The 25,639-nt window shown below is 42.9% G+C and overlaps 1 protein-coding gene, 2 long non-coding RNA genes and 3 other non-coding genes across 6 annotated transcripts; 5 read left to right on the forward strand and 1 right to left on the reverse strand.

The window, feature by feature from the left end:
- Positions 1 to 2,196: 2,196 nt before the first annotated feature.
- Positions 2,197 to 5,859, reverse strand: LOC147973069 (uncharacterized). Its single transcript, XR_015602748.1, has 2 exons — positions 5,762 to 5,859; positions 2,197 to 5,681 (listed from the first exon to the last, which is right to left on the reverse strand). It is a non-coding gene; the product is annotated as an uncharacterized LOC147973069 (long non-coding RNA).
- A 104-nt stretch (positions 5,860 to 5,963) lies between these two features.
- On the forward strand, positions 5,964 to 10,339 carry LOC125510791 (uncharacterized). The gene is made up of 3 exons (XR_015602749.1): positions 5,964 to 8,460; positions 9,307 to 9,544; positions 9,647 to 10,339. It is a non-coding gene; the product is annotated as an uncharacterized LOC125510791 (long non-coding RNA).
- A 7,510-nt stretch (positions 10,340 to 17,849) lies between these two features.
- On the forward strand, positions 17,850 to 18,530 carry LOC125506076 (signal recognition particle subunit SRP54 2-like). Its single transcript, XM_048670953.2, has 2 exons — positions 17,850 to 18,065; positions 18,182 to 18,530. Exons 1-2 carry the CDS (start codon positions 17,871 to 17,873, stop codon positions 18,344 to 18,346), a joined length of 360 nt encoding a protein of 119 aa, XP_048526910.2. The 5' UTR covers positions 17,850 to 17,870; the 3' UTR covers positions 18,347 to 18,530.
- A 1,656-nt stretch (positions 18,531 to 20,186) lies between these two features.
- Positions 20,187 to 20,278, forward strand: LOC125511724 (small nucleolar RNA SNORD96 family). The gene has a single exon (XR_007285079.2). It is a non-coding gene; the product is annotated as a small nucleolar RNA SNORD96 family (small nucleolar RNA).
- Positions 20,279 to 20,786: 508 nt separating this feature from the next.
- On the forward strand, positions 20,787 to 20,871 carry LOC125511888 (small nucleolar RNA U36a). The gene has a single exon (XR_007285159.2). It is a non-coding gene; the product is annotated as a small nucleolar RNA U36a (small nucleolar RNA).
- Positions 20,872 to 20,924: 53 nt separating this feature from the next.
- Positions 20,925 to 21,015, forward strand: LOC125511743 (small nucleolar RNA Z223). The gene has a single exon (XR_007285097.1). It is a non-coding gene; the product is annotated as a small nucleolar RNA Z223 (small nucleolar RNA).
- Positions 21,016 to 25,639: the final 4,624 nt, after the last annotated feature.

Genomic DNA, 25,639 nt, shown 5'->3' on the forward strand with positions numbered 1-25,639 from the left:
GAAACATCCTTGAAGGGGTTGTTGTCTTGCATGAAACGCTCCATGAAATTCACTCAAAAAAACTTGATGTCGTAGTTTTTAAAGTGGATTTTGAAAAAGCATATGATAAAGTTAAGTGGCCTTTCCTTCAACAAGCGTTGCGTATGAAAGGTTTTGATCTGGCATGGAGAAACCAGATTGATTCCTTTACGCAAAAAGGGAGTGTAGGGATTAAAGTGAATGATGACATAGGTCACTATTTCCAAACACACAAGGGGCTAAGGCAAGGAGATCCGATGTCATCGATCTTGTTTAACATAGTGGCTGATATGCTCACTATCTTAATAGGCAGGGCAAAGGATGCAGGGCAGGAAGGTGGCCTGGTCCCACATCTAGTTGACAGAGGGATTTCCATTCTTCAGTATGCTGATGATACTATCATCTTTATGGAGCACGACCTGGCGAAAGCAAGAAACATGAAGCTGCTGTTATGCTTATTTGAACAATTGTCTGGCCTCAAAATTAACTTCCACAAGAGCGAATTGTTTTGCTTTGGACGAGCAAAGGATGACCAGGACACGTATAAACAATTGTTCGGATGTGAATTGGGCTCCTTACCATTTACGTACTTAGGTATACCCATTCATCATCGTAAGCTGACTAACTTGGAGTGGAAATGCATCGAGGATCGCTTTGAAAAGAAACTGAGCTGTTGGAAAGGGAAGCTCATGTCATACGGAGGACGATTGATTCTGATCAATTCAGTCCTTACTAGTATGCCTATGTTTCTATTATCCTTTTTCCAGGTTCCGGTGGGAGTCAGGAAAAGGTTAGATTTCTACCGATCTCGATTCTTTTGGCAGAATGACGAGCTCAAACGAAAATATAGGCTTGCTGAGTGGGATATAATCTGTAGGCCGAAGGACCAAGGGGGTCTAGGTATTGAAAATTTGGAAGTCAAAAACATATGTCTCCTTAGCAAGTGGCTATTTAAACTGTCATCTGAGACGGAAGCTACTTGGGCACAGATTTTGCGTAATAAGTATCTTTATGCTAAAACCTTGGCTCAGGTAAATGTGAGGCCCTCCGACTCACCTTTTTGGAAGGGTTTGATGAGAGTTAAACAAATTTTTTTCAACAAGTCAAAATTTATTGTCGGGAATGGTGCCACTACGAGGTTTTGGGAGGATACATGGCTTGGGGAGACTCCCCTTGCACTTCAATATCCTACTTTGTACAACATTGTGCGACGTAGAGAAGCCTACGTTGCAACTGTTTTACAATCCACTCCTCTCAATATTAGTTTTCGAAGAACGCTAGTTGGACATCGTTGGGAGGCCTGGCTCCACCTTGTTAGACGTTTAATGCAGGTGCAGCTGACCCAGCAACCAGATCAGCTGTCTTGGAAACTTACTAGGAACGGTGTGTTCTCAGTTAAGTCTATGTATCTGGATGTCATTAACTCTAGCGTTATCCCTTCCTCGATTCACGTTTGGAGAGTTAAGGTTCTCTTACGTATCAAAGTGTTTATGTGGTTTGTGCATAAACAAGTCATTTTGACTAAGGATAACCTGGCAAAACGCAACTGGATGGGCTCATCTAGGTGTAGCTTTTGCGATCATAACGAAAACATTAAACACCTCTTTCTCGATTGTCCGTTGGCTAAGATTCTGTGGCGGTCAATTAATATTGCATTTAATATCAATCCGCCCACCTCTATCAATATGTTATTTGGAACATGGCTTGATGGGGCTGATTCCGATACTGCAAGACACATTCGTGTTGGCGTTTGTGCTTTACTTTGGGCAGTATGGAACTGCAGAAATGACTTGGTTTTTAACAGATCAACAAACATTCACTTTTTGCAGGTTATCTTCAGGGCCACGGCTTTCATCCGTATGTGGTCGCTACTCACTCCGACGGAGGCCAGGGAGCGTTTGGTTACTGCGTCTACCCGATGGGAGATGGTAGCGCGGGATATTTTTAACCGGTTTGGATGGCGATCATGTAATAGGATAGACATGTAGTGCTCCTATTGTGTTTGCCAGCCGGTTGTGGCTTTGGATTTGAGCTCTTTCGAGCCTTTTGTCTTTTTCTTCGCACCACGTTACTTGATGACTTTGTTACTGAATTTATTTTTAATAATATGAGCCGTATGCATCTTTCTAATGCAGAGGCTGAGGTAAACCCCCTTTTCCAAAAAAAAACACCACGGCAGAACTACTCACAAAGCACTTGGATTTCCTGACAAAATTAACTAGGTCTTTTTACAATGAACAAAGGCGATGTGATTTCATCGCACATAAATAAAAAAATCAGTATGCTGCTTGACAAAGTAGCATTTAAAAAAAATCAATATCTGTAGAGAAAACTATCTTTCTGTAGTAGAACAATCTCCTGTCAATCTTGAGATGGGCACTGGTCTTCTTTTGGCCAAACTCAAACATTTGCATTTCAAATACTAAGAGGTTACAAATTCCCCATCTAGATGAACCTACAATTTCTACAAAGCTGTACTTAGCCTTTGCGCCATCCTCATCTGAATGACCCTAATGTTTCTGTAACGATTACTGAAAAAGTTCTAGTGCTTGGAAAATTGTTACATGTAGCAATATCATTGCAGCTCCTCGCTAGATGCAAAATGTAACCAAAGAAAACTGTAAGCTGAAAAGATGAACATTAGTTTCAAAGGTACTCTCCATAATCCAGCAGCCACATATTAGAAGGAACTACATAAAAATGACAAGGAACTAAAAGAGACTTGTCCATGGCAGTGCTAAAAGAGCCCCAAGGAAGAATAAATGTATCATATTCGAAAACATAGCTCCGAAAGCTAAAAGAATGGGTCAAAGATGAGCAAAACCAACACTTAATAGTATATAAGAATCTGAAGCAAAGCCCAAGAGAAATTTTATTTGTTGCAAAAAAAGTAAATATTAAATCTGGAAGCTACAATATAAAGTAGAAATTGGAAAATAGGAAGCTACAATATAAGCAAACCTTTCTATGATAGTGGAAACAACCTGAAGAAACTAGAGAAACCTATTTATACGGTGTTGCCGTACACCATATTTTTATGTGTGGAAGAAGCCAAGATGGTATTAGAATATCCGGAATTCAGACCAGCATTTTTAAATTTACCCCTGACTGTAAAAGCTTGTTATACTTACAGAGATAAACATTTGTACACATTTTTGCACGTTTAAGTTTATGTTTGTCAGCACTTTAACAAGGATTGAATTACTGGAAGAAAATCTTGGTATACAGAAACTATAGGTTTCTGGAAAGTTGGCGCTGTCAAATTTTACTGTGATATTTTCTTTCATCAAGTATTGGTGCAGGATAGCAGACAAGATAAATAAATCAAGAGAGATATGTGCAGGATTTCAACTATATACGAAATATTAAGCCATTGTTGCTACGGCCAGCATAATCTATCCTAAGATGTACAGAAATAATACGGAGAAGAATGCAGTGAGCAAATGCACATCTGTCTTTGAGTTCCTTACTGATTGCAAAGAAAATACAGAGAAGAAAAATGAAGTGGCAGCTAATTTGCATTACTAATTGATGAAACAATGTATGTGCACTGAAAACAAGTCAAATTGGACGTCTTTTCAAAGACAGAAAAATAAAATTCGACATCTGCTCGGCGCCACTGTGATTCGCCCTCTAAAATTATTCAACAAAGTAGGCTAGTTATGCTAATAGCAATCTGCTTCTTCACGGGTTGGCTTGTATTCAATTAGCATGTTCAACAACTTCTTCATGAGTCGTTGAAGAGATTTGGATTAAACTCAGTAGCGCATAGTGAAGCAAGCAGCATGAATCGCTCGCTGTTGAAGCAGCACAGTGACGACCCGACACCGTTCCTGCGGCCAGCAGACTACCACAAGTCGCTTTGCCCAAAATTGAGGCCACACCCTGCACACCTTGCCGACATTGTTGTCGAGCACCATGTCGTCACAACCCCACCGTGGTCAGCCGCCGCTCCCCAATCCGCCCAGCCTTTCTTCCAACCACCATGACATTGCACCCACCCGCTGGTCACTTAGATGTCGGCCACCACCCCCAAGCTAGTCGCCGTCGAAAACCGCATGCCGCCATGATTTTTTTAGGGAATCGGCCACCACGATTAGAATAGGAAACGACGAGCCGGAGAAAGGGGGATATAGCTACCACGAACAGAAAGTTTTCTTTTTTGCAAAACGTAAACTTACGTCGGCACTAAAAGATTTTACCTCACGCGTGGAGAGGCACAACACATTGATTGGATTAGATCCAAGAGAAATCTGACACGATTGATCGACCAGGGTGCGTTATTACTTATTAATAAAGTTACTATATATATATATATATATATATATACATATATATATATATATATATATATATATATATATATATATATGGCCAAATGACCATCATCTGCACAATTACAAAAAGATGAAGTACATGCACCCCTAATTGATGCCCCGGATCATGATTTGAGTTGAAAATATCAAGGCCAAGAATCATGGCATGATCGCAAGCAAGCAAAAATAAACATCCCGTCGTCCATCATGAAGAATTCCACGGATTCCTCAAACCAACGCTATAACAATTTTTAAAATCAAACAATAAAGAAGAGAATGAATTAGTTTTGTATGACATGGAAAGCAGATCAATTGACGATTAAATTCACCTAACAATAGTATACCTATGCTTTGATAGAAATGCATCATCAAGCTAACAGAAATGAAGAAACCAAATTCACAAATATAATGCAGATTTAGAGCAAGATATGTCTATAAACCCTATAAGAAACAATACATGGGATTTGAAAAAATGGAAAAATCTAGGTTTGCAACCATCAAATCAGCAATTAATAATATGGGATTTCTAAAATACTTTCGGGAATTAGAATGACAGAAATGTATTGCGGTACAGTAGCTGATTCGTGAGTGAGAATAAACTTATACACAGAGAAAATCCAAGGCATAAATCTAACTAGTAAGGAAAGATCTAAGATGGTCAGATAAGATGTAAATTGACTCCTGTCTTTATCACTTTACTAATGGAGGTCTGCACAATACTTGTGCTGCATAATATGCTAATTAATCTAAGCATCAGTAGCAAAATGACAGTAAGAATACACACGAACGCATGAAAACACCTACAGAGGGAGAAAGGGGAAGAGAGAAAGCGAGGAAACCTGGGAATGGCTTGGTGCCATGGAGCCTGGGCATCTTACGCGGAGCTCGCTGCAGGATTGACAACGACGACCTCCACCTCGTCAGCGCTATGGACCAGTAGTAGGAAGGGAGTCGCTTCTCGCGAGCCTCACTCCAATCGGAGCCATCCCGCTGCCGTGCATCCCAAAAAGGAAGGAGGGGCGGAGTTCGGCGCGGCACGGCGCGGCGACGAGAGGCCAGGGCAGGAGTTTGGGGTCGGGAAATGGGAACGGAGGTCGGGCCATCGCCGGGGCTGACGAAGGGAACGAGGGATGGAGGTGGGTCGTGGCGCGGCCGTCGGCCGAAGAGGTTACCAAACGCTGCGAAATACTGCCCGACTCGACGCTGCCGCCGGCAAACGGGGCCACCCCCGGCGTCGCACGCATCCGAGTCCACCTGCGGTGGCTCGCCGCCGAAACCACCCGCCACTCGCCGCTCGCCGCCGAAACCACCCGCCGCTCGCCGCTTCCTCTCCCAATATTCCAGAAACTGCAGGGAGTGGGCTAGCTAAGCAGTTGCTAGGTAAAGAAAAAATTACCTCGGCTTTTCTTTTGAGCAAATAAAATTACCTCGGCTGGAGGCAGGTTGCGTGCGAGTGTGGCTGGGTCGTCCGACCGGGGTGAAGAATTGGTAATTCTTCACCCAGGGTTCTTAATAGACTTTCTATATATTGCCCTCTTTACCTGCTAATAAAGCAGCTATTGCTTTTGGTTGTTCGTCATTAATACTTTTGCAAAAAAGCCCTTAAAGTTCACACAAATCAACCCGTAGTCCAAATCGAATCGGTACAAAGGAAAAAAATAAACGCAGCCATGCTCTGCCTCACGGCGCTCCGCCCCGCGCCACACACCTCCGGCCATGCCCCGCGCGCCGCCGGCGCCTCCCGCCCCGCCCCGCACGGCCTCACCGCGCGACGTCGACCGCCTCCTTCCTCTCCCAATCCCATCTCCTCCTCACCCACGGCTTTCTTCGCCGTTCACTGCTCCCCTCGTTGCGACCTCGCGGGAGGCAGAGGATGGGAGGGTGCGGCGCTCGCGGGCCGATCTGCGCCGCCAGGACTCGCCCGACCCGCGGGACGCTCGATCCGGTGACGCACCAGTCGCCGGTCGTCGGCCCGGCCGACCGACGACGGAGATCGCAACACCCTGCACCATCATTCTGCCTCAGCTCATCCTTCCTCGATGTGTGCTGCCTGGGAGGGCGCGCGCTCGCCGCTCGACCAGAGCCACACGGCCATCCGGTCGTCGTTGCACTCGCCGCCCCCTCTGCTCCTCCACCTCAACTTCGGACACACGTGTATTTCTGTGCCCACCCCATGCTACCAGAGGAAACCGCGTGCCAGTCTCTCTGGATGATTTTTATTTTCTGCTGAGGATCACGAGTTTGCACAGTTTCATGATGTCAAATTACTGCATATGTGGTGCTTCTTGTCAATAGGGATAGAATTAGCTGGTCATAGGTCGTGGATGTTCTTAGTTATTTTTTGCACACAAGGTGTTTGGGTGTTTGTCTCCTTGAGGTTAACTCCCACATGAATACATCATGAGAATAACTCTCCTTCCATATGATTCAAAAAATGGTATGATGGTGGAACTCAATCGGGTTGCTAGACTAATGTGGCGTTGGTGCGTGCATCTGGATGTACGTCAGTGTTCACAGCCAGAGGAAGTGGGTTGTTGCAGGCAGAGGCGGATTAGGATGAGTATGTCACGATTAGGAGAGTTCTCTTGATCTTTATCGGAAAAATTGATAGTTTCCTTGATTTGTTTTGGTCTAGATTAGCAAAGCAGTGCACTGATATTTGTTCTGTGGTGTAGGAGCTTCAAGACAGCAGGGGCAGCAGGCTTCGCTCAACATATTCATCTATGATTTTCTCCCTGATTTTGAAATTATTTGGCCCCTATAGTCCCCTTGAGAAAAACCAGAGTATTTATGGACTATGCTCTACTGGTTGACAAATTTGATTGCAGGGGCTGGCAAAGTAAGTGCAGTGTCACCGTTGCACATATATTCAGGGCCACATCAAATTTCAGTCAGAAGAACATGACCAGGCAGGGTGCTTCATGCAGTATTGGGAGTGAGAAAGTTTGATGTATAATCAGTGTCGTCTCCACTCTGCCCCGCCCCTGTGCTTTTTCCTCGATGGAAATGCGGGCCACCATGCCGCTCACTTCGCGTGCAACCACTTCATCTCCAACCTGTCGTTGGAGAGCATTGCAGACCGAGCGGACAAACGACGAGGTGTAGCAGCACAACCTTGCCTCTTCCCCTTAGTCTCCTTCACAAGCGAGCCAAAGACACCCCAAGTTGTGGCACCCGTCTGAGGCCAGCCTTGCTTGGCATACATGGCTGCATACATGTGATGGGAAACATGCATGGAAGCTTGGGCCTGGTTATGCAATTATGCCTTCCTAAGTTTTACTGATGCAATTTCTTTTTGAAAGAGCCCTGAAATCATTTACCCTTTTGCTCCTGAGAATTGTTTACCATTGTGAATTGTATCAATGGTCGAAATGGTCAATTAACGACATAGACCGAGATACCATAAAACCCCTTCAGTAGATCGACTGAAATATGAACATTCTTGGCCCAAAGTTACAGGATTGCACCAATTAATTGCTAACCTCTTGGTTTTAATGATAATTGTTCTACCATGTGTTTTTCTTCTACTAGCATCCCATCCACAATGTCAGTTGGAATTATATATATATATATATCTTAGACAGTTAGTGAGATGTATTCTGCGAGATGTGTTCAAATCTCTGTATTTTTCCATGATATTAACAATTTTTCTTTGAATGTTTAAGTGAACGTTCTCTAAAATTTCATTTTCAGTTAAGTCTGGTCTTTCTTTGGGTAATTTATATAGTAAGGTCTGCAAGAATTGAATGCAGATCCACTATTCCCCCCCTTTGTATTTACTGCAATGCATATTTACCTGGAGCTAGCATCACATACTGTATGTCAAGTGCCAAGTCAGTTTTCACTAAATACAAATTAAAAAATATATATATGAACCTTTTCATTAGCTTTGGCTGCACGTTTCTGGATAATGTCAATATCAATATTTGTAAGTACTCTTATGAACTCATATGATGCATCTCCCACTTTTTTTTATCTGCAAGGTACCTGACATAGTGTTTGGACAGACTTATTTCTGGTAGTAACTTCTCCATTGTGAAACTACTTTCCACTACAGTAGCTTGCGGACAATGTGGGCTACTACAAGACCGAGACCTGCATAGATGATTACATTTAGGAGTGAATGGTAAAGAAGGTTCTGATTTTGTTTAAATTACAGTATATGTTTGAAAATTATTTATTGATGCTCAAAGAATATCCTGTAGATGATTATGTGGAAAATAGTTCATCCTTCACAGTTTTCTCGGCAAGCTGGAACTTCCAGTTATACTGGTTGTATATTTATGGGTTATAGACTTATAGTTGAAATTTTCAAATGATTAGATATTTTTGTAGTTGTAGTTGGATATACAAGTGCCTAAAAACTGAAGTCGGCACTTCTTCACTAGAAGCTATGTTCACTAGCTTGATTTCTCCTATGAGATGTAGAATTTTTATTTCCGCTAGATTGTTGTAGTTTCCTTTTTTGCTGTAGCTGCTTATCTATCAGAGTATCTATGCATGTGTGGGTTTATGTTTCACTAACTGCCCTATAAATAATCTGAATTTCTTTCAATTGATTGATTGTTTTGTAATTTTCAATCCATGTCCCACAGCATAGTTCCTCGACACCGGGTCAATCCTGGTTTATGAAAAAAATCAGGACTCTGAACCATGCAGTCTACTCATAGTGAACCACAGGTCTGAACCATGCATTCTTAACCCGGTCAACCATGTTTTGCCCGTGGTGAACCATGGGGTCTGAACCATGCTGCCTGAACCAGATCGACCGTATATCTCCGTAGGTCGTTGAAATATGAGTCGGACCATGTCTTAAGATTGTGGAAATGTGAGACGAACTAGGAAGTGAGAACTATGAAAAAAAATCACATCAGGAGCACAGTCGTGGATAGTGATCAACATATTATTATTCTAGGTGACCCAATATTCTTGGTTATAATGGAGGACTAAAGAGGGTCCAATTTATGTGCAGGTGAAGAAAATCACCAAAATGGAAGGAGTTCTGTATTATGATCTATTACAATGTGCTTGAAGCAATACAGAACCATGATTATACTTGGTATAGTACAAACTAAATGTACAATACAGACTTCCAAGTAGAATCTTTGGCCTACAGCTCACCTGTTATCTGTCACTTTAGCAGTTACTTGGGTGGGACAACCAATGTATAGATAAGAAATGCCGAAACGAAGATAATCACCCCTACTAAGGTACATATTGGGCTTGTTCACAACATCAAGTTAGACCTCTCGGCTCTTTTGATTGGATCGACTTCTTCTGACAATGGATACTCAATGCGCCGTGGGTTACAGGTCACATATTTGTTCGGTGAGAACTCTGAGAATAGGGTCTTCTTCCCTTTCTTCTTAAAACTAGACCAAGCCTTATCCCAGTCGGTTGATGATGTATCACCTGAAAAGTTAGATAAGAGAAATGATTCAACCTGCAAACATGTTTTCATCGTAACCTGTTATAACAAACTATGTGCGACAGGACCTTTTTAATCTAACTTCAAAAAGGAACTTCACAATCCACCACTCATTATCCATCAAATTTATATATGTACATCTATACATCTATCTCTCCCTAATAATAATTCTTTCTCTAATCTATCCCTAAAGCACGGATTGACTTTGTCGGGTTCACCGTCACAATACGCTTCCTTTTTATAAATTTACGCTTTCAGTTTGAATTTAAAACATACACACGAGATGATACTAAAGTGTAAGGAAAAAAAAACTGTTTTTCATTGTTTGAGGCAGGCCCTATTCTTTTCGCCCTGAATTCGCAGCGACAGCCTGCGTGGCCCATCTACGCGGGCAAAGACCAAAAAAATTTGTGCCATACGTGGGGATCGAACTCACGTCCTCCCACTAAGCCTGTAAGACCGAGACCAATTGAGCTGCTATCCTGGAATATTCACTTTTACTGAAGTCTAAGAATATTACTCCCCCCATTCCATAATATAAGAGCGTTTTTGATACTACACTATTTATGGTTGTGCTAGACTATAAAGAACTAGAATTGTATTTATTTATTTTGTCTCCATTGCAAGGTTGTTGGCACATGTTTCTATAAATAGTGTGGATGCAACTTATACATGGTTCGTCTTTCATGTAAACGATTTTTGACTCTCGGCATGGAGCCAAATTATGCAGAACTTGAAAACGAACCCTTAAGTAAGTTTACAAAATTTCTGCAAAAAATAATCACGTGCTTATGGATATATACTACATATCACTGGATTATTGATAAAAATACGCTGTGATGCTAGCTAAACAATTTTTTTAAATGAACAGATTATGCTTGCTGCAGCGTATTTTAGGTTAGTTTGCTTGCTGCTGCAATTATTATTCTAGGTTAGTTTGCTTGGTGCTATTACTTCATATTTATTGAAATTCAAGAATGAACAAATAATCTAAAGAATGAACTAATAATCAAGAAGTGGTTGTTCAGACAGATCAATTTACTTGAAATCATACCCCATATGTTGATGAAATGAACCAATTTCTTATCATCAGCGAGCGTTGTCCAACGACATGGTTCCTTGATCTGGCAGATTCATAGGAGCCAACATTTTCTCCCGTTGCAACGCACGGACATTTGTGCTAGTATATATATATACACACACAGCCAAAGCTAAGACACCAAGCCGACGCGACCGCGGGTCCCTTCTGGGTCCTTGCGGGTCGGCTCCGACGCGACCGCGACGCTCTCTGTATGGGGAGGCAGGCAGTGGCGGTGCCAGAAATCAAATCATGTGTAGTCACTTCAAAATTGTGTAATCAAATATACATATTTCTATATTTTTTCTGCTTGGTGTATACTTGTTGTATTGCGTTTTTCCAAAGAGCTGTGTAGTCAAGTGACTACACAGCCTATGTGTGGCTTCGCCACTGGAGGCAGGGGAGCGGCTTGGACTGGGACAGCGACACCGACGATGTGCCAGCTGCTGCGCAGAGGCGGGAGCTGTTCGGGCCTTTGAGGGCCTGGTAGGCTCCTGCTATGGCGTCCGGTTGGCTACCGTCGTGGATGGTGGAGGTGGGGCCCTCCCGTATGCCGACGGTGCTACTGCCTTAGTCTCGGCTCCTCTTCTTCGTTGTGGAGACCATCATCGCAGTGCCGTGGTAAGACAGCATGGGAAGCTTCGTGTCCGTGTTGGCAGGGTGGTGGTCGGTCTGGTGGTGAGCTCCGTAGTGCCTGGGGTAGAGGCTGGGATCGGGGGAAATCCCTGTTGGCTTGGCCGACACCGACGCGGTGGCGCCTGAGGGTGCCGCCGAACCTTCCTGGAGGGCGTCGCGGCTACCCTTTCTCTCTCCTCGTCGCGTACCGGAGGAAACCCTTGGCAGCAGCGCCGTCATCGTCGCGTCCCTTCTTGAAGGTGTTGTTTGGTACCGGCGCTTTGGAGTCTCGGAGTTTGGTGGGCGATCTCCGGTGGACGCAGCGGTCACGAGGCTTCGTCGTTTTTGTCGATCCGACGTTATCGACATTTATTTCTTTTCTTTTTTCTTTTTTTTTGGGCGTGTTTTATGCTGCTTTCGCTTCAGCCCCTATCATTTATTGTATCGGATGGTTGCTTTATAATACAAAGCGGGAGAAAACCCTTTTTCTTAAGACACCAAGCCGACTAAAACACAATCCTAAACTCATACGTGCAAGCTTGCTAGAAACCTGACCGGACAAGACCTATCTAGCTCTACACGACTGGACACAAACATGCGCGTATATGCCTCCTACTACTGCTTGGACTCTCCTACTACTACACGTACATGACTTTGGTTAGTTGCCAAAGAACTAAGCCACGTGACATGCAAGGATACTACTTTTCAAACCTAACAATCAAGGTTACATCTAACAATCTCTCTTTAATCTTGACACTTTGTCTTCCGTACTTCTCCGGTCTTGGCTTGTCGATGATTCACCCTTTGTCGACTCATCCACTTGCACCACGACAAGTTAAATTGTTGGCTTGGTTCCTTGCAACAATCTCCCTTTCAATTTTGACTTGGCGAATTTACGAACCACCTCAAATATACCTTGGACCACCCAGCCTCGCTAGTAACATGTAGAAAAACACCACCCGGTGGAAAACTGTTGGGGAACGTAGTAATTTCAAAAAATTTCCAACGCACACGCAAGATCATGATGATGCATAGCAACGAGAGGGGAGAGTGTTGTCTACGTACCCTTGTAGACCGAAGCGGAAGCGTTGACGCAACGTAGAGGAAGTAGTCGTACGTCTTCCCAGTCCAACCGATCCAAGCACCGTTACTCCGGCATCTCCGAGTTCTTGGCACACGTTCAGCTCGATGACGCTCCCCGGGCTCCGATCCAGCAAAGCTTCGGGGAGGAGTTCTGTCAGCACGACGGCGTGGTGACGATCTTGATGTTCAACCATCGCAGGGCTTCGCCTAAGCACTACAACGATATGATCGAGGTGGAATATGGTGGCAGGGGGCACTGCACACGGCTAAGGAACGATCACGTGGATCAACTTGTGTGTCTATGGGGTGCCCCCTGCCCCCGTATATAAAGCAGTGGAGGAGGGGAGGGTCGGCCCTCTCTATGGCGCGCCCTAGGGGAGTCCTACTCCCACCGGGAGTAGGATTCCCCTTTTCCTAGTCCAACTAGGAGTCCTTCCATGTAGTAGGAGTAGGAAACAAGGAAGGGGCGCAGCCCCTCCCCCTAGTCCAATTCGGACTAGGCCTTGGGGGGCGCGCGGCCTGCCCTAGGCAGCCCCTCTCTCTTTCCCGTATGGCCCAATAAGGCCCAATATTTCTCCCGGCGAATTCACGTAACTCTCCGGTACTCCGAAAAATACCCGAATCACTCGGAACCTTTCCGAAGTCCGAATATAGTCGTCCAATATATCGATCTTTACGTCTCGACCATTTCGAGACTCCCCGTCATGTCCCCGATCTCATCCGGGACTCCGAACTCCTTCGGTACATCAAAACTCATAAACTCATAATATAACTCTCATCGAAACCTTAAGCGTGCGGACCCTACGGTTCGAGAACAATGTAGACATGACCGAGACACGTCTCCGGTCAATAACCAATAGCGGGACCTGGATGCCCATATTGGCTCCTACATATTCTACGAAGATCTTTATCGGTCAGACCGCATAACAACATACGTTGTTCCCTTTGTCATCGGTATGTTACTTGCCTGAGATTCGATCGTCGGTATCCAATACCTAGTTCAATCTCGTTACCGGCAAGTCTCTTTACTCGTTCCGTAATACATCATCCCGCAACTAACTCATTAGTTGCAATGCTTGCAAGGCTTAAGTGATGTGCATTACCGAGAGGGCCCAGAGATACCTCTCCGACATTCGGAGTGACAAATCCTAATCTCGAAATACGCCAACCCAACATGTACCTTTGGAGACACCTGTAGAGCTCCTTTATAATCACCCAGTTACGTTGTGACGTTTGGTAGCACACAAAGTGTTCCTCCGGCAAACGGGAGTTGCATAATCTCATAGTCATAGGAACATGTATAAGTCATGAAGAAAGCAATAGCAACATACTAAACGATCGGGTGCTAAGCTAATGGAATGGGTCATGTCAATCAGATCATTCAACTAATGATGTGACCTCGTTAATCAAATAACAACACTTTGTTTATGGTTAGGAAACATAACCATCTTTGATTAACGAGCTAGTCAAGTAGAGGCATACTAGTGACACTCTGTTTGTCTATGTATTCACACATGTATTATGTTTCTAGTTAATACAATTCTAGCATGAATAATAAATATTTATCATGATATAAGGAAATAAATAATAACTTTATTATTGCCTCTAGGGCATATTTCCTTCAGTCTCACTACAAGAAATATGTCAACTTATGACCTTCTGTCAGTGACCCTGGAAGAATTGGTCATAAATTTATGACCATTTTAGACCAATTGGTCAAAAGCTCTTCAGGGGGCTCCAAACCCTAAACCATTGCGACCATTTTGGTCAGAAAGGTCGTAATTTCCTTACACGAAATGGTCACAAAGCAAACAGTGCTAGTCCGCTGCCTTATTTCTAGTTGTTAATGACCAATATAGATGGTCATAGCCTTGTAGATTGTGGTAGGTTGTGATGACTAGGCGCCATCTCATCAGTTTTGCCTATGTGTCATGTCCATGTGGCAGTTTTTGCCCTAGGTTGTGAAGCAACCTATATTTCTATCATTCCCAAAATTCCCAAAAAATCTCATAAATTCTTTGGGGCATATCTTCATCAAATATGTAAATATCCTTCCTTGCCTAGTTCAAAAGTAATTCAACAATATTCATTTTCCTATTCTGTTCACAACAACACTTTATGAAGGAAGTGCTATTTATATATTCTTGATTGCCCTAGGAATTTTTGGGCACTCTTTCCTATCCAAATCATTACCGCATGACAAGATTCAGCTCCATTTGCCTAGCAAATCTTCCTCGGCAAATTTCCAAAGTTTTTGTCCACCTAGAAGCATTGTGAAGGAAGTACCTTTTTTATATCTCTAAATGACATGAAATTTATACAGTTTCTTAATATGCCCAAATTATCACCCTCCTCCAAATTGCAGCTCAGTCAAATCATCTATGTGAGCCCAGGTTCAATTTATATTTTATGGCCAAATTGGCACGTTGCAAAGCAAGTGTTATATAGACCCCTCCTATTACCCTCAAACTTTTCGGGCACTCTTCCATACCCAAATCATTGCCACATGATAATATTCAGCTTAATTTTCCTAGTAAATCTTTCTTGGGAAATTTCCAAAGTTTCTACCTCGAGAGAAGCTTTGTGAAGTAAGTACTAGCTAGGCTTACCCAAATGATCTGAAAATTGACCAGCGCATGACCATACCTAAGTAACTTACCTACACCAATTTTGAGCTCATTTCATTCATCCAATCTCTCTCACTAGTTTTCCCAAGTTTCTGTCCATAGAAGAGCATTGTGAAGGAAGTACTACTTTGGCATGTCCAAATGGTATCAATTTTCTACAATGATTTCCTATGCCCAAATAACCATCCTCCACAAAATTTCAGCTCAATCCATTCATTATTTTGAGCCCAGCTTCAACATTCATATTTTTGTCCAGCGTGGTACTTTGCAAAGAAAGTACCACCTAGGATCCTCCTTTTGAGCTAAAAATTTGTGAAGTCCTTAGTAGATGATCATCCTCAGCCAAAACTCATGCCCATTGGCCATGTGCATTTCCCGTACCGCTAATCAAACACTTGGCTGCTAATTCATGTTTGAGCATCGATCGGTCTTCTCGTGAGAATCTTATGTTGTAATTTTCTTCCTAGCACCAACCTGGGGAGTGCCCAACCCACTAGACATGCCTAAGCCGCCCAGAACACATGGCAATATTACGGTCACGCGGTGACCACGCGACGGGCATGTGAGTTTACGCGCTCTAGAGTCGGGGCCCTCGGCCACTGCCCAAACCTCGACGTATCGCCACCAAACCATGTATTTATGATTAAATAGGTCCTTATGTAACTAGAAATGATTTTTGGAAAAAATCAATAGCAAACTATGAGGCAGCTGGAGTTCAAATTTGACCCGCTTCCAACTGAATCGGCGGAAATTTGTCTTTTTCACGAGAGGTGGATCAAAAAATTTTACACCCAACCATTTTGTCAATTGTGCATTAAATATGGCCTAGTATTTTATAAAAATGATTTTGGTCCAATTTTGCAACAATTATTTGGTAGTTCCTTCACAAAAAAACCTCCTTTCGGGCACTCGAAAAATGGAAAATGGTTTTTTCGTCCAACGAAAATGAAAACTTCCTTAGGCAACATTGTTTGACATTCCAATATGCACCCTTGTGCACAATATGAGATCATTTGAACAAACTATGTCATGAATGTGGCCATAAGATTGATCATTTGGCTTGAAAGCCATTGATCTCCACACGTGATAGCTCGTTTCTGAGAACACTTTTTAAAATAATTGCCATATTAGAAGTTTGTTATTTTTCCTAGGAGCTTGGCCACATATGATGAAACAATGTGAAGGTTTCCCAATTTTTTGATTTTTTTTTGAATTTTTTATGCCCGTTTCAAAATGCGGTCAAAACGGCGGGAATGACCGTTCCTAGCTAGTGGTTGAATCTTGGAATTTTGTTGGTGTTTCTGTGATTAAATAGATACTTATGTACCTAGAAATGATTTTTGGAAAAAATAAATAGCAAACTATGAGGCAGCTGCAGTTCAAATTTGACCCGCTTCCAACTGAATCGGCGGAAATTTGTCTTTTTCACGAGAGGTGGATCAAAACTTCTGACACCCAACCATTTGGTCAATTGTGCATTAAATATGTCCTAGTATTTTACAAAATTGACTTGGTACAATTTTGCAACTAATATATGGTAGGCCCTTCACAAAAAAATCTCTTTTCGGGCACTCGAAAAATGGAAAATGAATTTTTCGTCCAAAGAAAATGAAAACTTCCTTAAGCAACATTGTTTGTCATTCCAATATGCACCCTTGTGCAAAATATGAGATCATTTGAACAAACTATGCCATGAATGTGGCCATAAGAGTGATCATTTGGCTTGAAAGCCATTGATCTCCACACGTGATAGCTCGTTTCTGAGAACACTTTTTTTATAATAATTGCCGTATTACAAGTTTGTTATTTTTCCTAGGAACTTGGCCACATATGATGACACAACGCGAAGGTTTTGCATTTTTTTTGATTTTTTGAATTTGTTATGCCTGTTTCAAAATGACACATTTCTTGGACCAATCAGAAGGCAGAACCTCCCTTCCCACAGATCACCCCCCTAAGCCGATCTGAGCCGTCCACACCATACAGATCCAACGTCTCCTAAACGCACGCTGGCCAACCAAACCCTAGCATCGTGCAGCACACTCCCCTCCCTCTCCCTCTCCCTCTCCCCGACCCATGCGGCGCCTCCTCCCTCTCCTCGACCCAGATCTCCCTCCCCGACCCAGACCTCCCTCTCCGCCGTCCCAACTCCTACCCCGCCACCGGCCTCCCCCCAAGCGCCGCTGCTCTTGACATGCAACGACCAACGACGACGGCCCCCCGTCGCTGCCCCCTCCTTCCCCATCCCGCCGCGGCGAGGAGATCCATTCCCGCCGCCGCCGCCGCCGTTGCCCCCGCCCCCTTCTCCCCGATTCAGACCACATCCTCCCACCATAGCTCACCGCCGGGCCTCCTCCTCCCCTCCTCGCAGATCTAGAGCACAAATCCAAACAGCACACCATTCGCCGCCGCCGCCACCTCCTCCCTGTCCTGCAGCGGCGCGTCCCGCCACCACCTCCTTCCTCGACGGGTCCCGTAGTGACGCCCATCACGTCCCGCAGATGCCGTCCCCAATCCCCACCGCGTTCCTCAATCCCCATCCCCAACCAAAATCTTCCCCATCTCCCCCGGCCAGTTCTCCTCCCGTCCGCGTCCGCATCCCCTTCCCCACCCCCGCTCCCAGATCGCGCCGCGCGCCGCCCCTGACCGCCGTCGGAACCCCACCCCGCCGGTGACGAGGCCAGACCCCCGAGGGCCCAGCCAAGATGGTGCTCGCGCAGCTGGGCAGGAGCATCTCCCGCGCGCTTGCGCAGATGGGCAATGCCACGGTGATCGACGAGAAGGTGCTCGGGGAGTGCCTCAACGAGATCTCCCCCGCGCTCCTGCAGTCTGACGTCCGGAAGATCGTCAACCTCGAGACCCTCGCCGCCGGCACCAACAAGCGGCGCATCATACAGCAGGTCCTGCCCGCTCCACCTCCCTCAATTCATTTCCTACGCTATTCGATCGAGGGACGCGCGTGCCATGGGGGACTGGTCGGTTGGAGGCTGATGCCCTTGTGTTTTTCCTGCTGCAGGCCATCTTCACGGAGCTCTGCAACATGCTAGATCCAGGGAAGCCGGTCTTCACCCCCAAGAAGGGCAAGCCCAATGTCGTCATGTTCGTCGGATTGCAGGGCCAGTCTGACTCACCAACCAACCTCGCCTGCTTGCTCTGTTTATTGTTCTACACCTATTACTGAATGTATATATGTACCACTCTATGTGTAGCATTTTTCTAACTGTACAATAGCACTCACTCCTCTACTGTCACATAATAGATTAGCCTTGAATTCATCTAGTTTGGATCAAAATAGAACCATTGATTAATACTAGATGATTGTTACTGTAAATTTGGTTATAGATTTCTTTGAACTAGTTTGATTCCCTGCTGATCTACATCTTTTACTTACTCACATGCTTGACTGAATTTGCTACTGCTGTTACTCTAGTGGTGAACGAGATAGGCATTATATTGCTTGTTTCATTGCTTCCACAAATTAAAACTCAGTAATCTTGTTAACTGCTACCGCTGTCATGAACCACACATCTGAGATGAACTTGACATTGATTTGCTCGTGTGCCAAGTATGGATAGACTTTGCTATTCACCAGTATTCAGGCGGTTGAAGTGTGCGTGTTGTTGTGGCTGTTAGGATGTCGTTGGGTTGTTATCACTAGTACTAGTCCTATCAAATTGCATGTGAGTAGTTCATTACCATGCTATCCAGGGGATATTCATTTATGTGCCTGTGAATTCGTTCTTGGTGTGTATGTATGTATATGTGCTAGCAACATGAGTAGGAATTAGCATCATGCTCGGCCTGGATGGATTGCATGCATACATGCATCATGCCCGGCCTGGATGGATTGCATGCTCATAGTGTCACTCGTATCACGCTACACTGGCTAGGCTTCTACCGGCTGTTCCGATGCCGTGCTACGCTGGTTGGGCTTCTCTGGACCGGTAAAAAAAATTAAGAGAACGATCATTGGCATGGAGAGATCGATCCTTCCGTGTGATCCGTTCGGTGAAAGAATGGGATCCATCGGGGTAGTACATTTGTACTGGTATGATGAACAAGAGCTTCCAGTTAATTACATAATATTGGTGATGTAGTTTTACTTGTTGTGTATGCTTGCTTAGTTGTTCATCGGGCCGCTCTCTTGTATCGTTTGAGTGCGCCAACTAGTTCGACCAGCCTCTCTATGATTTATTCTGATAGCTTATGGAGTCCTTCTATCTAAATTTGTGAAAAATTCGACCCAACAAAAAAATGTTAATCAGTCCTCTCTCTCAAAGTTGAGTTTGGGCTGCTGCATATGAATGATTTTTTTCGCAGTTTGACTTTGAGGATGTTGTTGCTGCTAAAGTAGCAACAACAACAATCACGCTTTGGTTCCCCAAAATTCAGATGGCACTTGCATCTCTACATACACACACATATGAATATGCACCTCGGTTTGGCTCAGTTTGCATGTTTACATTTGCTTTAACTTTGACTGAAACTATCTTGGTGACACTTGCATCAATGGTGCTTATAGATGTCCTTGGAGAAGATGGCCATTGGAGTGTAGGGGAGGAACAACCTTGTCCTGCTCGAGGAGGACGAGGACCACCCGAGCTCGACGACGACACGGCAACAGGTAGCACTCGCCTCTCTCCCAAGGTGAAGGTCTGATCCGCCTGTTTAGATGGTCTGCTCTTGACTTATGCATGTGAGGGGAGAAGAAAGTCAATTGGACTGAATTATATTTGCATGTGAGGGGAGCGATCCTTTTGGTAGATGCAGAGTATAGATTCACAAAATTCACCACATGAGCGTACTACCTATATCCAAATTTTGGATACCACTTGCATGCTTGAAAAGATGATTTGATTGAATGCTTGAAAAGATGAGTCGCTAAAATGAATGATGTGAGGGATGTTCTCACGTATTACTATTATTGTCGTTCCTTTTCTGTCTTCTTTTGTCAGATTTTGTTTTTTGTAGTAATTTAAGTTCTGTTTTGTAGACCTATTTGTTTGTGTTACTGTTCTATTTGTCCGGTGATGAAAAACCTGTTAATCATACCATCTTTCGGGACTGATTGGTCGTAGTGCGCCCATGCTGTCATTCTGCAATTCTAAGGACAAATTAAACAGCTTGACTGTAAATTTTTTTAATACTTTCGAACTTACATGTCATCTATTTTTTAGTTTTTTATTCTGTTGTTTACTATGTATAGAATATGGCTGGACAATGATGAAAACCGAATAAAACACCATCTTTTTGGACACCTAATGACTGGACAAATATGTTCATATTTTTTAAGTTGCTTTGATCTTTGTTGATAATTTTTTGGTTTAAAATATTTCTCTATGAAGAGAGTACAAGCAGACGGGCGGTCTGAACTAATGCCATGTTGATATGTGTGCATCATCTGTGCTACCCTTGTGGTTGGCATCTGAGAGAAAAAAATTGTGCACTTTGTTCTTCTCATAAGTTACATTTTTTAAATTCTTCTGCTTTTTGTCCTGTTTGCACTTAGCTTCTATTATCCCTCTTTGTTGCACTTGGTCTAAGGGGGAATGTAGTGGGCGCGGATAGAGAAATGGTTTACTTGCCAACCCTTTGCAGCGTTTGCCATTTCTTTGGATTAGTGGCAGTGATTTGAACCTTACCCGTGCTTCTGATAAATTCATGAAGGACAAGGGAAAACACGGTTGAATTTCTTAATATGAGACAAAAAGAGACAGTCTCATTATTGTCATTCTTTTAGATTCATGTGTTCTGTTTGACCATGGCTGTGATGATAAACACTTTCAACAAACATGCCAGTTCTGCTTCTGAAAATTCATGACTGAAAAACCTGTTATACAAGATCTGTTTAGTACTCATGTATTATGGTCGTGGCTTATTTAGTATGTGCTTGCTGTGCCTTGTGTATTGGTGCCTAATTAGCTTTTGTTAGGGGATAATCTACTGGTTATAGCAAGATTTTACTCTTGTGCCGTGGAATAGATGGTTCATGTGTACTGCGATGTACTAGTTGAGCTCTGCTGGCTGTACTAGTTGAGCTCTGCTCCTTCTAACTCATATCAATTTTGCTCCTGCTGCTGTACAAGTGATGCTTGTGTGATTGTTGATGAACAGGAACTAGAAAACTTTGTTGTTTTGCAACTGAATGAACGCAACTTCAGTTTGTATGTCACCCAGCTTGCTGTTGCGGTGGCTGTCGATGCCGGTGAGCCTGCAACATCTCTGATGAGCTGCAGGACCTGGACACCTTAGGTATGCCCTGCTCCTCCTCCTTCCACCCTCATCTCATGTGCGCCAAGTCCATCTATCTCATGTGCATGTAGATCATGATGTACCAGAACCCTGCAACAGAATACTGATGTAATATGCAAAGAACAAATTAAAACCATGTTCTATATCCTGACTTGTTATTTTCTTATCTACCAAATTGTAGACATGAATCTCTAGTTGACCTATTGTTTCATAGACATATATCTGCATTTCTGCTGCTTTATCATACATTCGATCCATAAATCTGCATTTCTGTGAAATTTTTGCATGAGAGCAAACTGGTGTAGCTAGCTGGACTATGCAACCAAGAATCAGGAAGTAGCATATTCAGTTTTGCTAATAGAAAATAAATGTATAAAAAACTTTAAATTTTTCTGTTAGAGATAGCAGTACCGATTGTACCTGTTAAACAAGCATATATTCTTCCTGGAATGTTTGTCTATCAGCTAGTATGATGGCATATTAACAACTTTCTGAGGGTGCTAGAGTCACATACTCTTGGGTTCCATGTTAAAACAAACTAATGGATATATATCTTAGTAATATTAAACAAAGCTATATGGCTTATCTTTTGAGTTTTCCAATGCCATCTAATCACTTTGGCAATGTTCTTTTATGAGTAAAGCATTATTAACGCCTAAAATATTACCAAGCAGGCTTTGTTGTCTTTAGGATGATGAGATTTGTCGGAATCTGCAGATTTACTATACTGAGGCATTGGGCATTGGAGATTAGGCATTTATGTATAATTTTAGTTTTGGATGTGTCCAAAGCAAACATTACTGTCAACTGTCAAGTTGATTCTAAAATGTCTCATTAACTTCACTATTCTGTTATTTACTGTTAGATTTACTTCTATTTTGTTCCTAAACATTTTCTTCTGTAAGGTGCAGATGCTGGGCTTTCTTGCTTCTTCATGAGCATCAGGACAAAGAAGTCAGAGGAAGAGTAGTTCTAGCTCATTGGAGCTAGTTCTGAGAGTAATGAAGCCCTTTATGCTGCTCCTATTTGTATGTGTGTTATATGATGTAGCAGAATCTGTTCATGTGATTGTACACTTGTGGAGCTTGTTATCTGATTGTAAACTTGATGCTATCACATTTGTATGTGTGTTATATGATGTAACACTTTGATGGTTGATAATATTTGAAATATTTTGTGTGTTTTGTGTGCCAATTTAAATACTAGGTATTTATTTACATCAAATTAGAAAATAAAGAATATGGCTCTGACAGCTAGGACCCAATACCAGAATCTGACAATGGGGACCCACCTAACTAGTGAACTCATTTTATAAAAAAAGAAAACTGAAATTGTTGAGACAAAAAGGCCACGGCCCAAAAATAAAAAGGCTTCAATGTTGGGCTTGGCCCATGAAGTCGACCAAAAATTGACAGGAAAAAATACACTAAAAAGGCCGAATTAATGGGCTCGGCCCATATAAACACCGAATTGGACCGGGCTGAATCTTGTGCCACATCAGCTTGCCACGCTAGATGCCTACGTGGCCTGGGGAGGTTGCTAGTGACCAAAACGCCACAGTAGGAATATTTTGGTCATAAACGTCTACGACCATTCCAGAAGAAAGGTCGCTATAGTCAGTTTACGACGGCCAGCTTTTGACCTTATGTTTTTGGTCACAAAAAGGTCATAAATGGAAATTTGTGACCATTCAGTGACCAATAGTGGTGGTCATAAGTTGACATATTTCTTGTAGTGTCTCCCACTTGCACTAGAGTCAATAATCTAGATCACATCACCATGTGATTAACATCGATAGTTCACATCATCATGTGATTAACACCCATAGTTCACATCGCCATGTGACCAACACCCAAAGGGTTTACTAGATTTGGTAATCTAGTTCACATCGCTATGTGATTAACACCCAAAGAGTACTAAGGTGTGATCATGTTTTGCTTGTGAGAGAATCTTAGTCAACGGTCTTTCACATTCAGATCCGTTATGTATTTTGCAATTTTCTATGTCTACAATGCTCTGCACGGAGCTACTCTAGCTAATTGCTCCCACTTTCAATATGTATCTAGATCATGACTTAGAGTCATCCAGATCAGTGTCAAAACTTGCATCGACGTAACCCTTTACGGCGAACCTTTTTGTCACCTCCATAATCGAGAAACATATCCTTATTCCACTAAGGATAATTTTGACCGCTGTCCAGTGATCTACTCCTAGATCACTATTGTACTCCCATGCCAATCAGTGTAGGGTATACAATAGATCTAGTACACAGCATGGCATACTTTATAGAACCTATGGCTGAGGCATAGGGAATGACTTTCATTCTCTTTCTATCTTCTGCCGTGGTCGGGCTTTGAGTCTTACTCAACCTCATACCTTGTAACACAGGCAAGAAACTTTTTCTTTGACTGTTCCATTTTGAACTACTTCAAAATCTTGTCAAGGTATGTACTCATTGAAAAGACTTATCAAGCGTCTTGATCTATCTCTATAGATCTTGATACTCAATATGTAAGCAGCTTCACCGAGGTCTTTCTTTGAAAAACTCCTTTCAAACACTCCTTTATGCTTTGTAGAATAATTCTACATTATTTCCGATCAACAATGTGTCATTCACATATATTTATCAGAAATGTTGTAGTGCTCCCACTCACTTTCTTGTAAATACAGGCTTCACTGCAAGTCTGTATAAAACTATATGCTTTGATCAACTTATCAAAGCGTATATTCTAACTCCGAGATGCTTGCACCAGTCCATAAATGGATCACTGGAGCTTGCATATTTTGTTAGCACCTTTAGGATTGACAAAACCATCTTGTTGCATCACATACAACTCTTCTTTAATAAATCCATTAAGGAATGCAGTTTTGTTTATCCATTTGCCAGATTTCATAAAATGCGGCAATTGCTAACATGATTCGGACAGACTTAAGCATAGATACGAGTGAGAGAATCTCATCGTAGTCAACACCTTGAACTTGTCGAAAACCTTTTGCGACAATTCTAGCTTTGTAGATAGTAACACTACAATCAGCGTCCGTCTTCCTCTTGAAGATCCATTTATTTTCTATGGCTTGCCGATCATCGGGAAAATCCATCAAAGTCCATACTTTGTTCTCATACATGAATCATATCTCAGATTTCATGGCCTCAAACCATTTCGCGGAATCTAGGCTCATCATCGCTTCCTCATAGTTCGCAAGTTCGTCATGGTCTAGTAACATGACTTCCAGAACAGGATTACCGTACCACTCTGGTGCGGATCTCACTCTGGTTTACCTACGAGATTTGGTAGTAACTTGATCTGAAGTTACATGATCATCATCATTAGCTTCCTCACTAATTGGTGTAGTAGTCACAGGAACAGATTTCTGTGATGAACTACTTTCTAATAAGGGAGCAGGTACAGTTACCTCATCAAGTTCTACTTTCCTCCCACTCACTTCTTTCGAGAGAAACTCCTTCTCTAGAAAAACTCCGAATTTAGCAACAAAAGTCTTGCCTCCGGATTTGTGATAGAAGGTGTACCCAACAGTCTCCTTTGGGTATCCTATGAAGACATATTTCTCCGATTTGGGTTTGAGCTTTATTAGGATGAAACTTTTTCATATAAGCATCACAACCCCAAACTTTAAGAAACCGCAACTTTGGTTTCTTGCCAAACCATAGTTCATATTGTGTCGTCTCAACAGACTTAGATGGTGCCCTATTTTACGTGAATGCAGCTGTCTCTAATGCATATCCCCAAAACGATAGTGGTAGATCGGTAAGAGACATCATAGATCGCACCATATCTAATAAAGTACGGTTATGACATTCGGACACACCATTATGCTGTGGTGTTCCAGGTGGCATGAGTTTGTGAAACTATTCCACATTGTTTTAATTGAAGACCAAACTCGTAACTCAAATATTTGTCTCCGCGATCAAATCGTAGAAACTTTATTTTCTTGTCACGATGATTTTCCACTTCACTCTGAAATTCTTTGAACTTTTCAAATGTTTCAGACTTATGTTTCATCAAGTAGATATACCCATATCTGCTCAAATCATCTGTGAAGTTCAGAAAATAACGATACTTGCCGTGAGCCTCAACACTCATCGGACCGCATACATCAGTATGTATTATTTCCAATAAGTCAGTTGCTCGCTCCGGAGAACGGAGTCTTAGTCATCTTGCCCATGAGGCATGGCTCGCAAGCATCAAGTGATTCATAATCA

Source organism: Triticum urartu, chromosome 5A (assembly GCF_056163025.1).
Source record: "Triticum urartu cultivar PI428250 chromosome 5A, HENAU_Tu73, whole genome shotgun sequence".
Classification (NCBI taxonomy): Eukaryota; Viridiplantae; Streptophyta; class Magnoliopsida; order Poales; family Poaceae; genus Triticum; species Triticum urartu.

Coding starts and splice junctions, on each gene's coding strand:
- LOC125506076 (XM_048670953.2), top strand. CDS start 17,871: ATGGTGCTCGCGCAGCTGGGCAGGAGCATCTCCCGCGCGCTTGCGCAG. Junction 18,066..18,181: donor AGCGGCGCATCATACAGCAG/GTCCTGCCCGCT, acceptor TTCCTGCTGCAG/GCCATCTTCACGGAGCTCTG.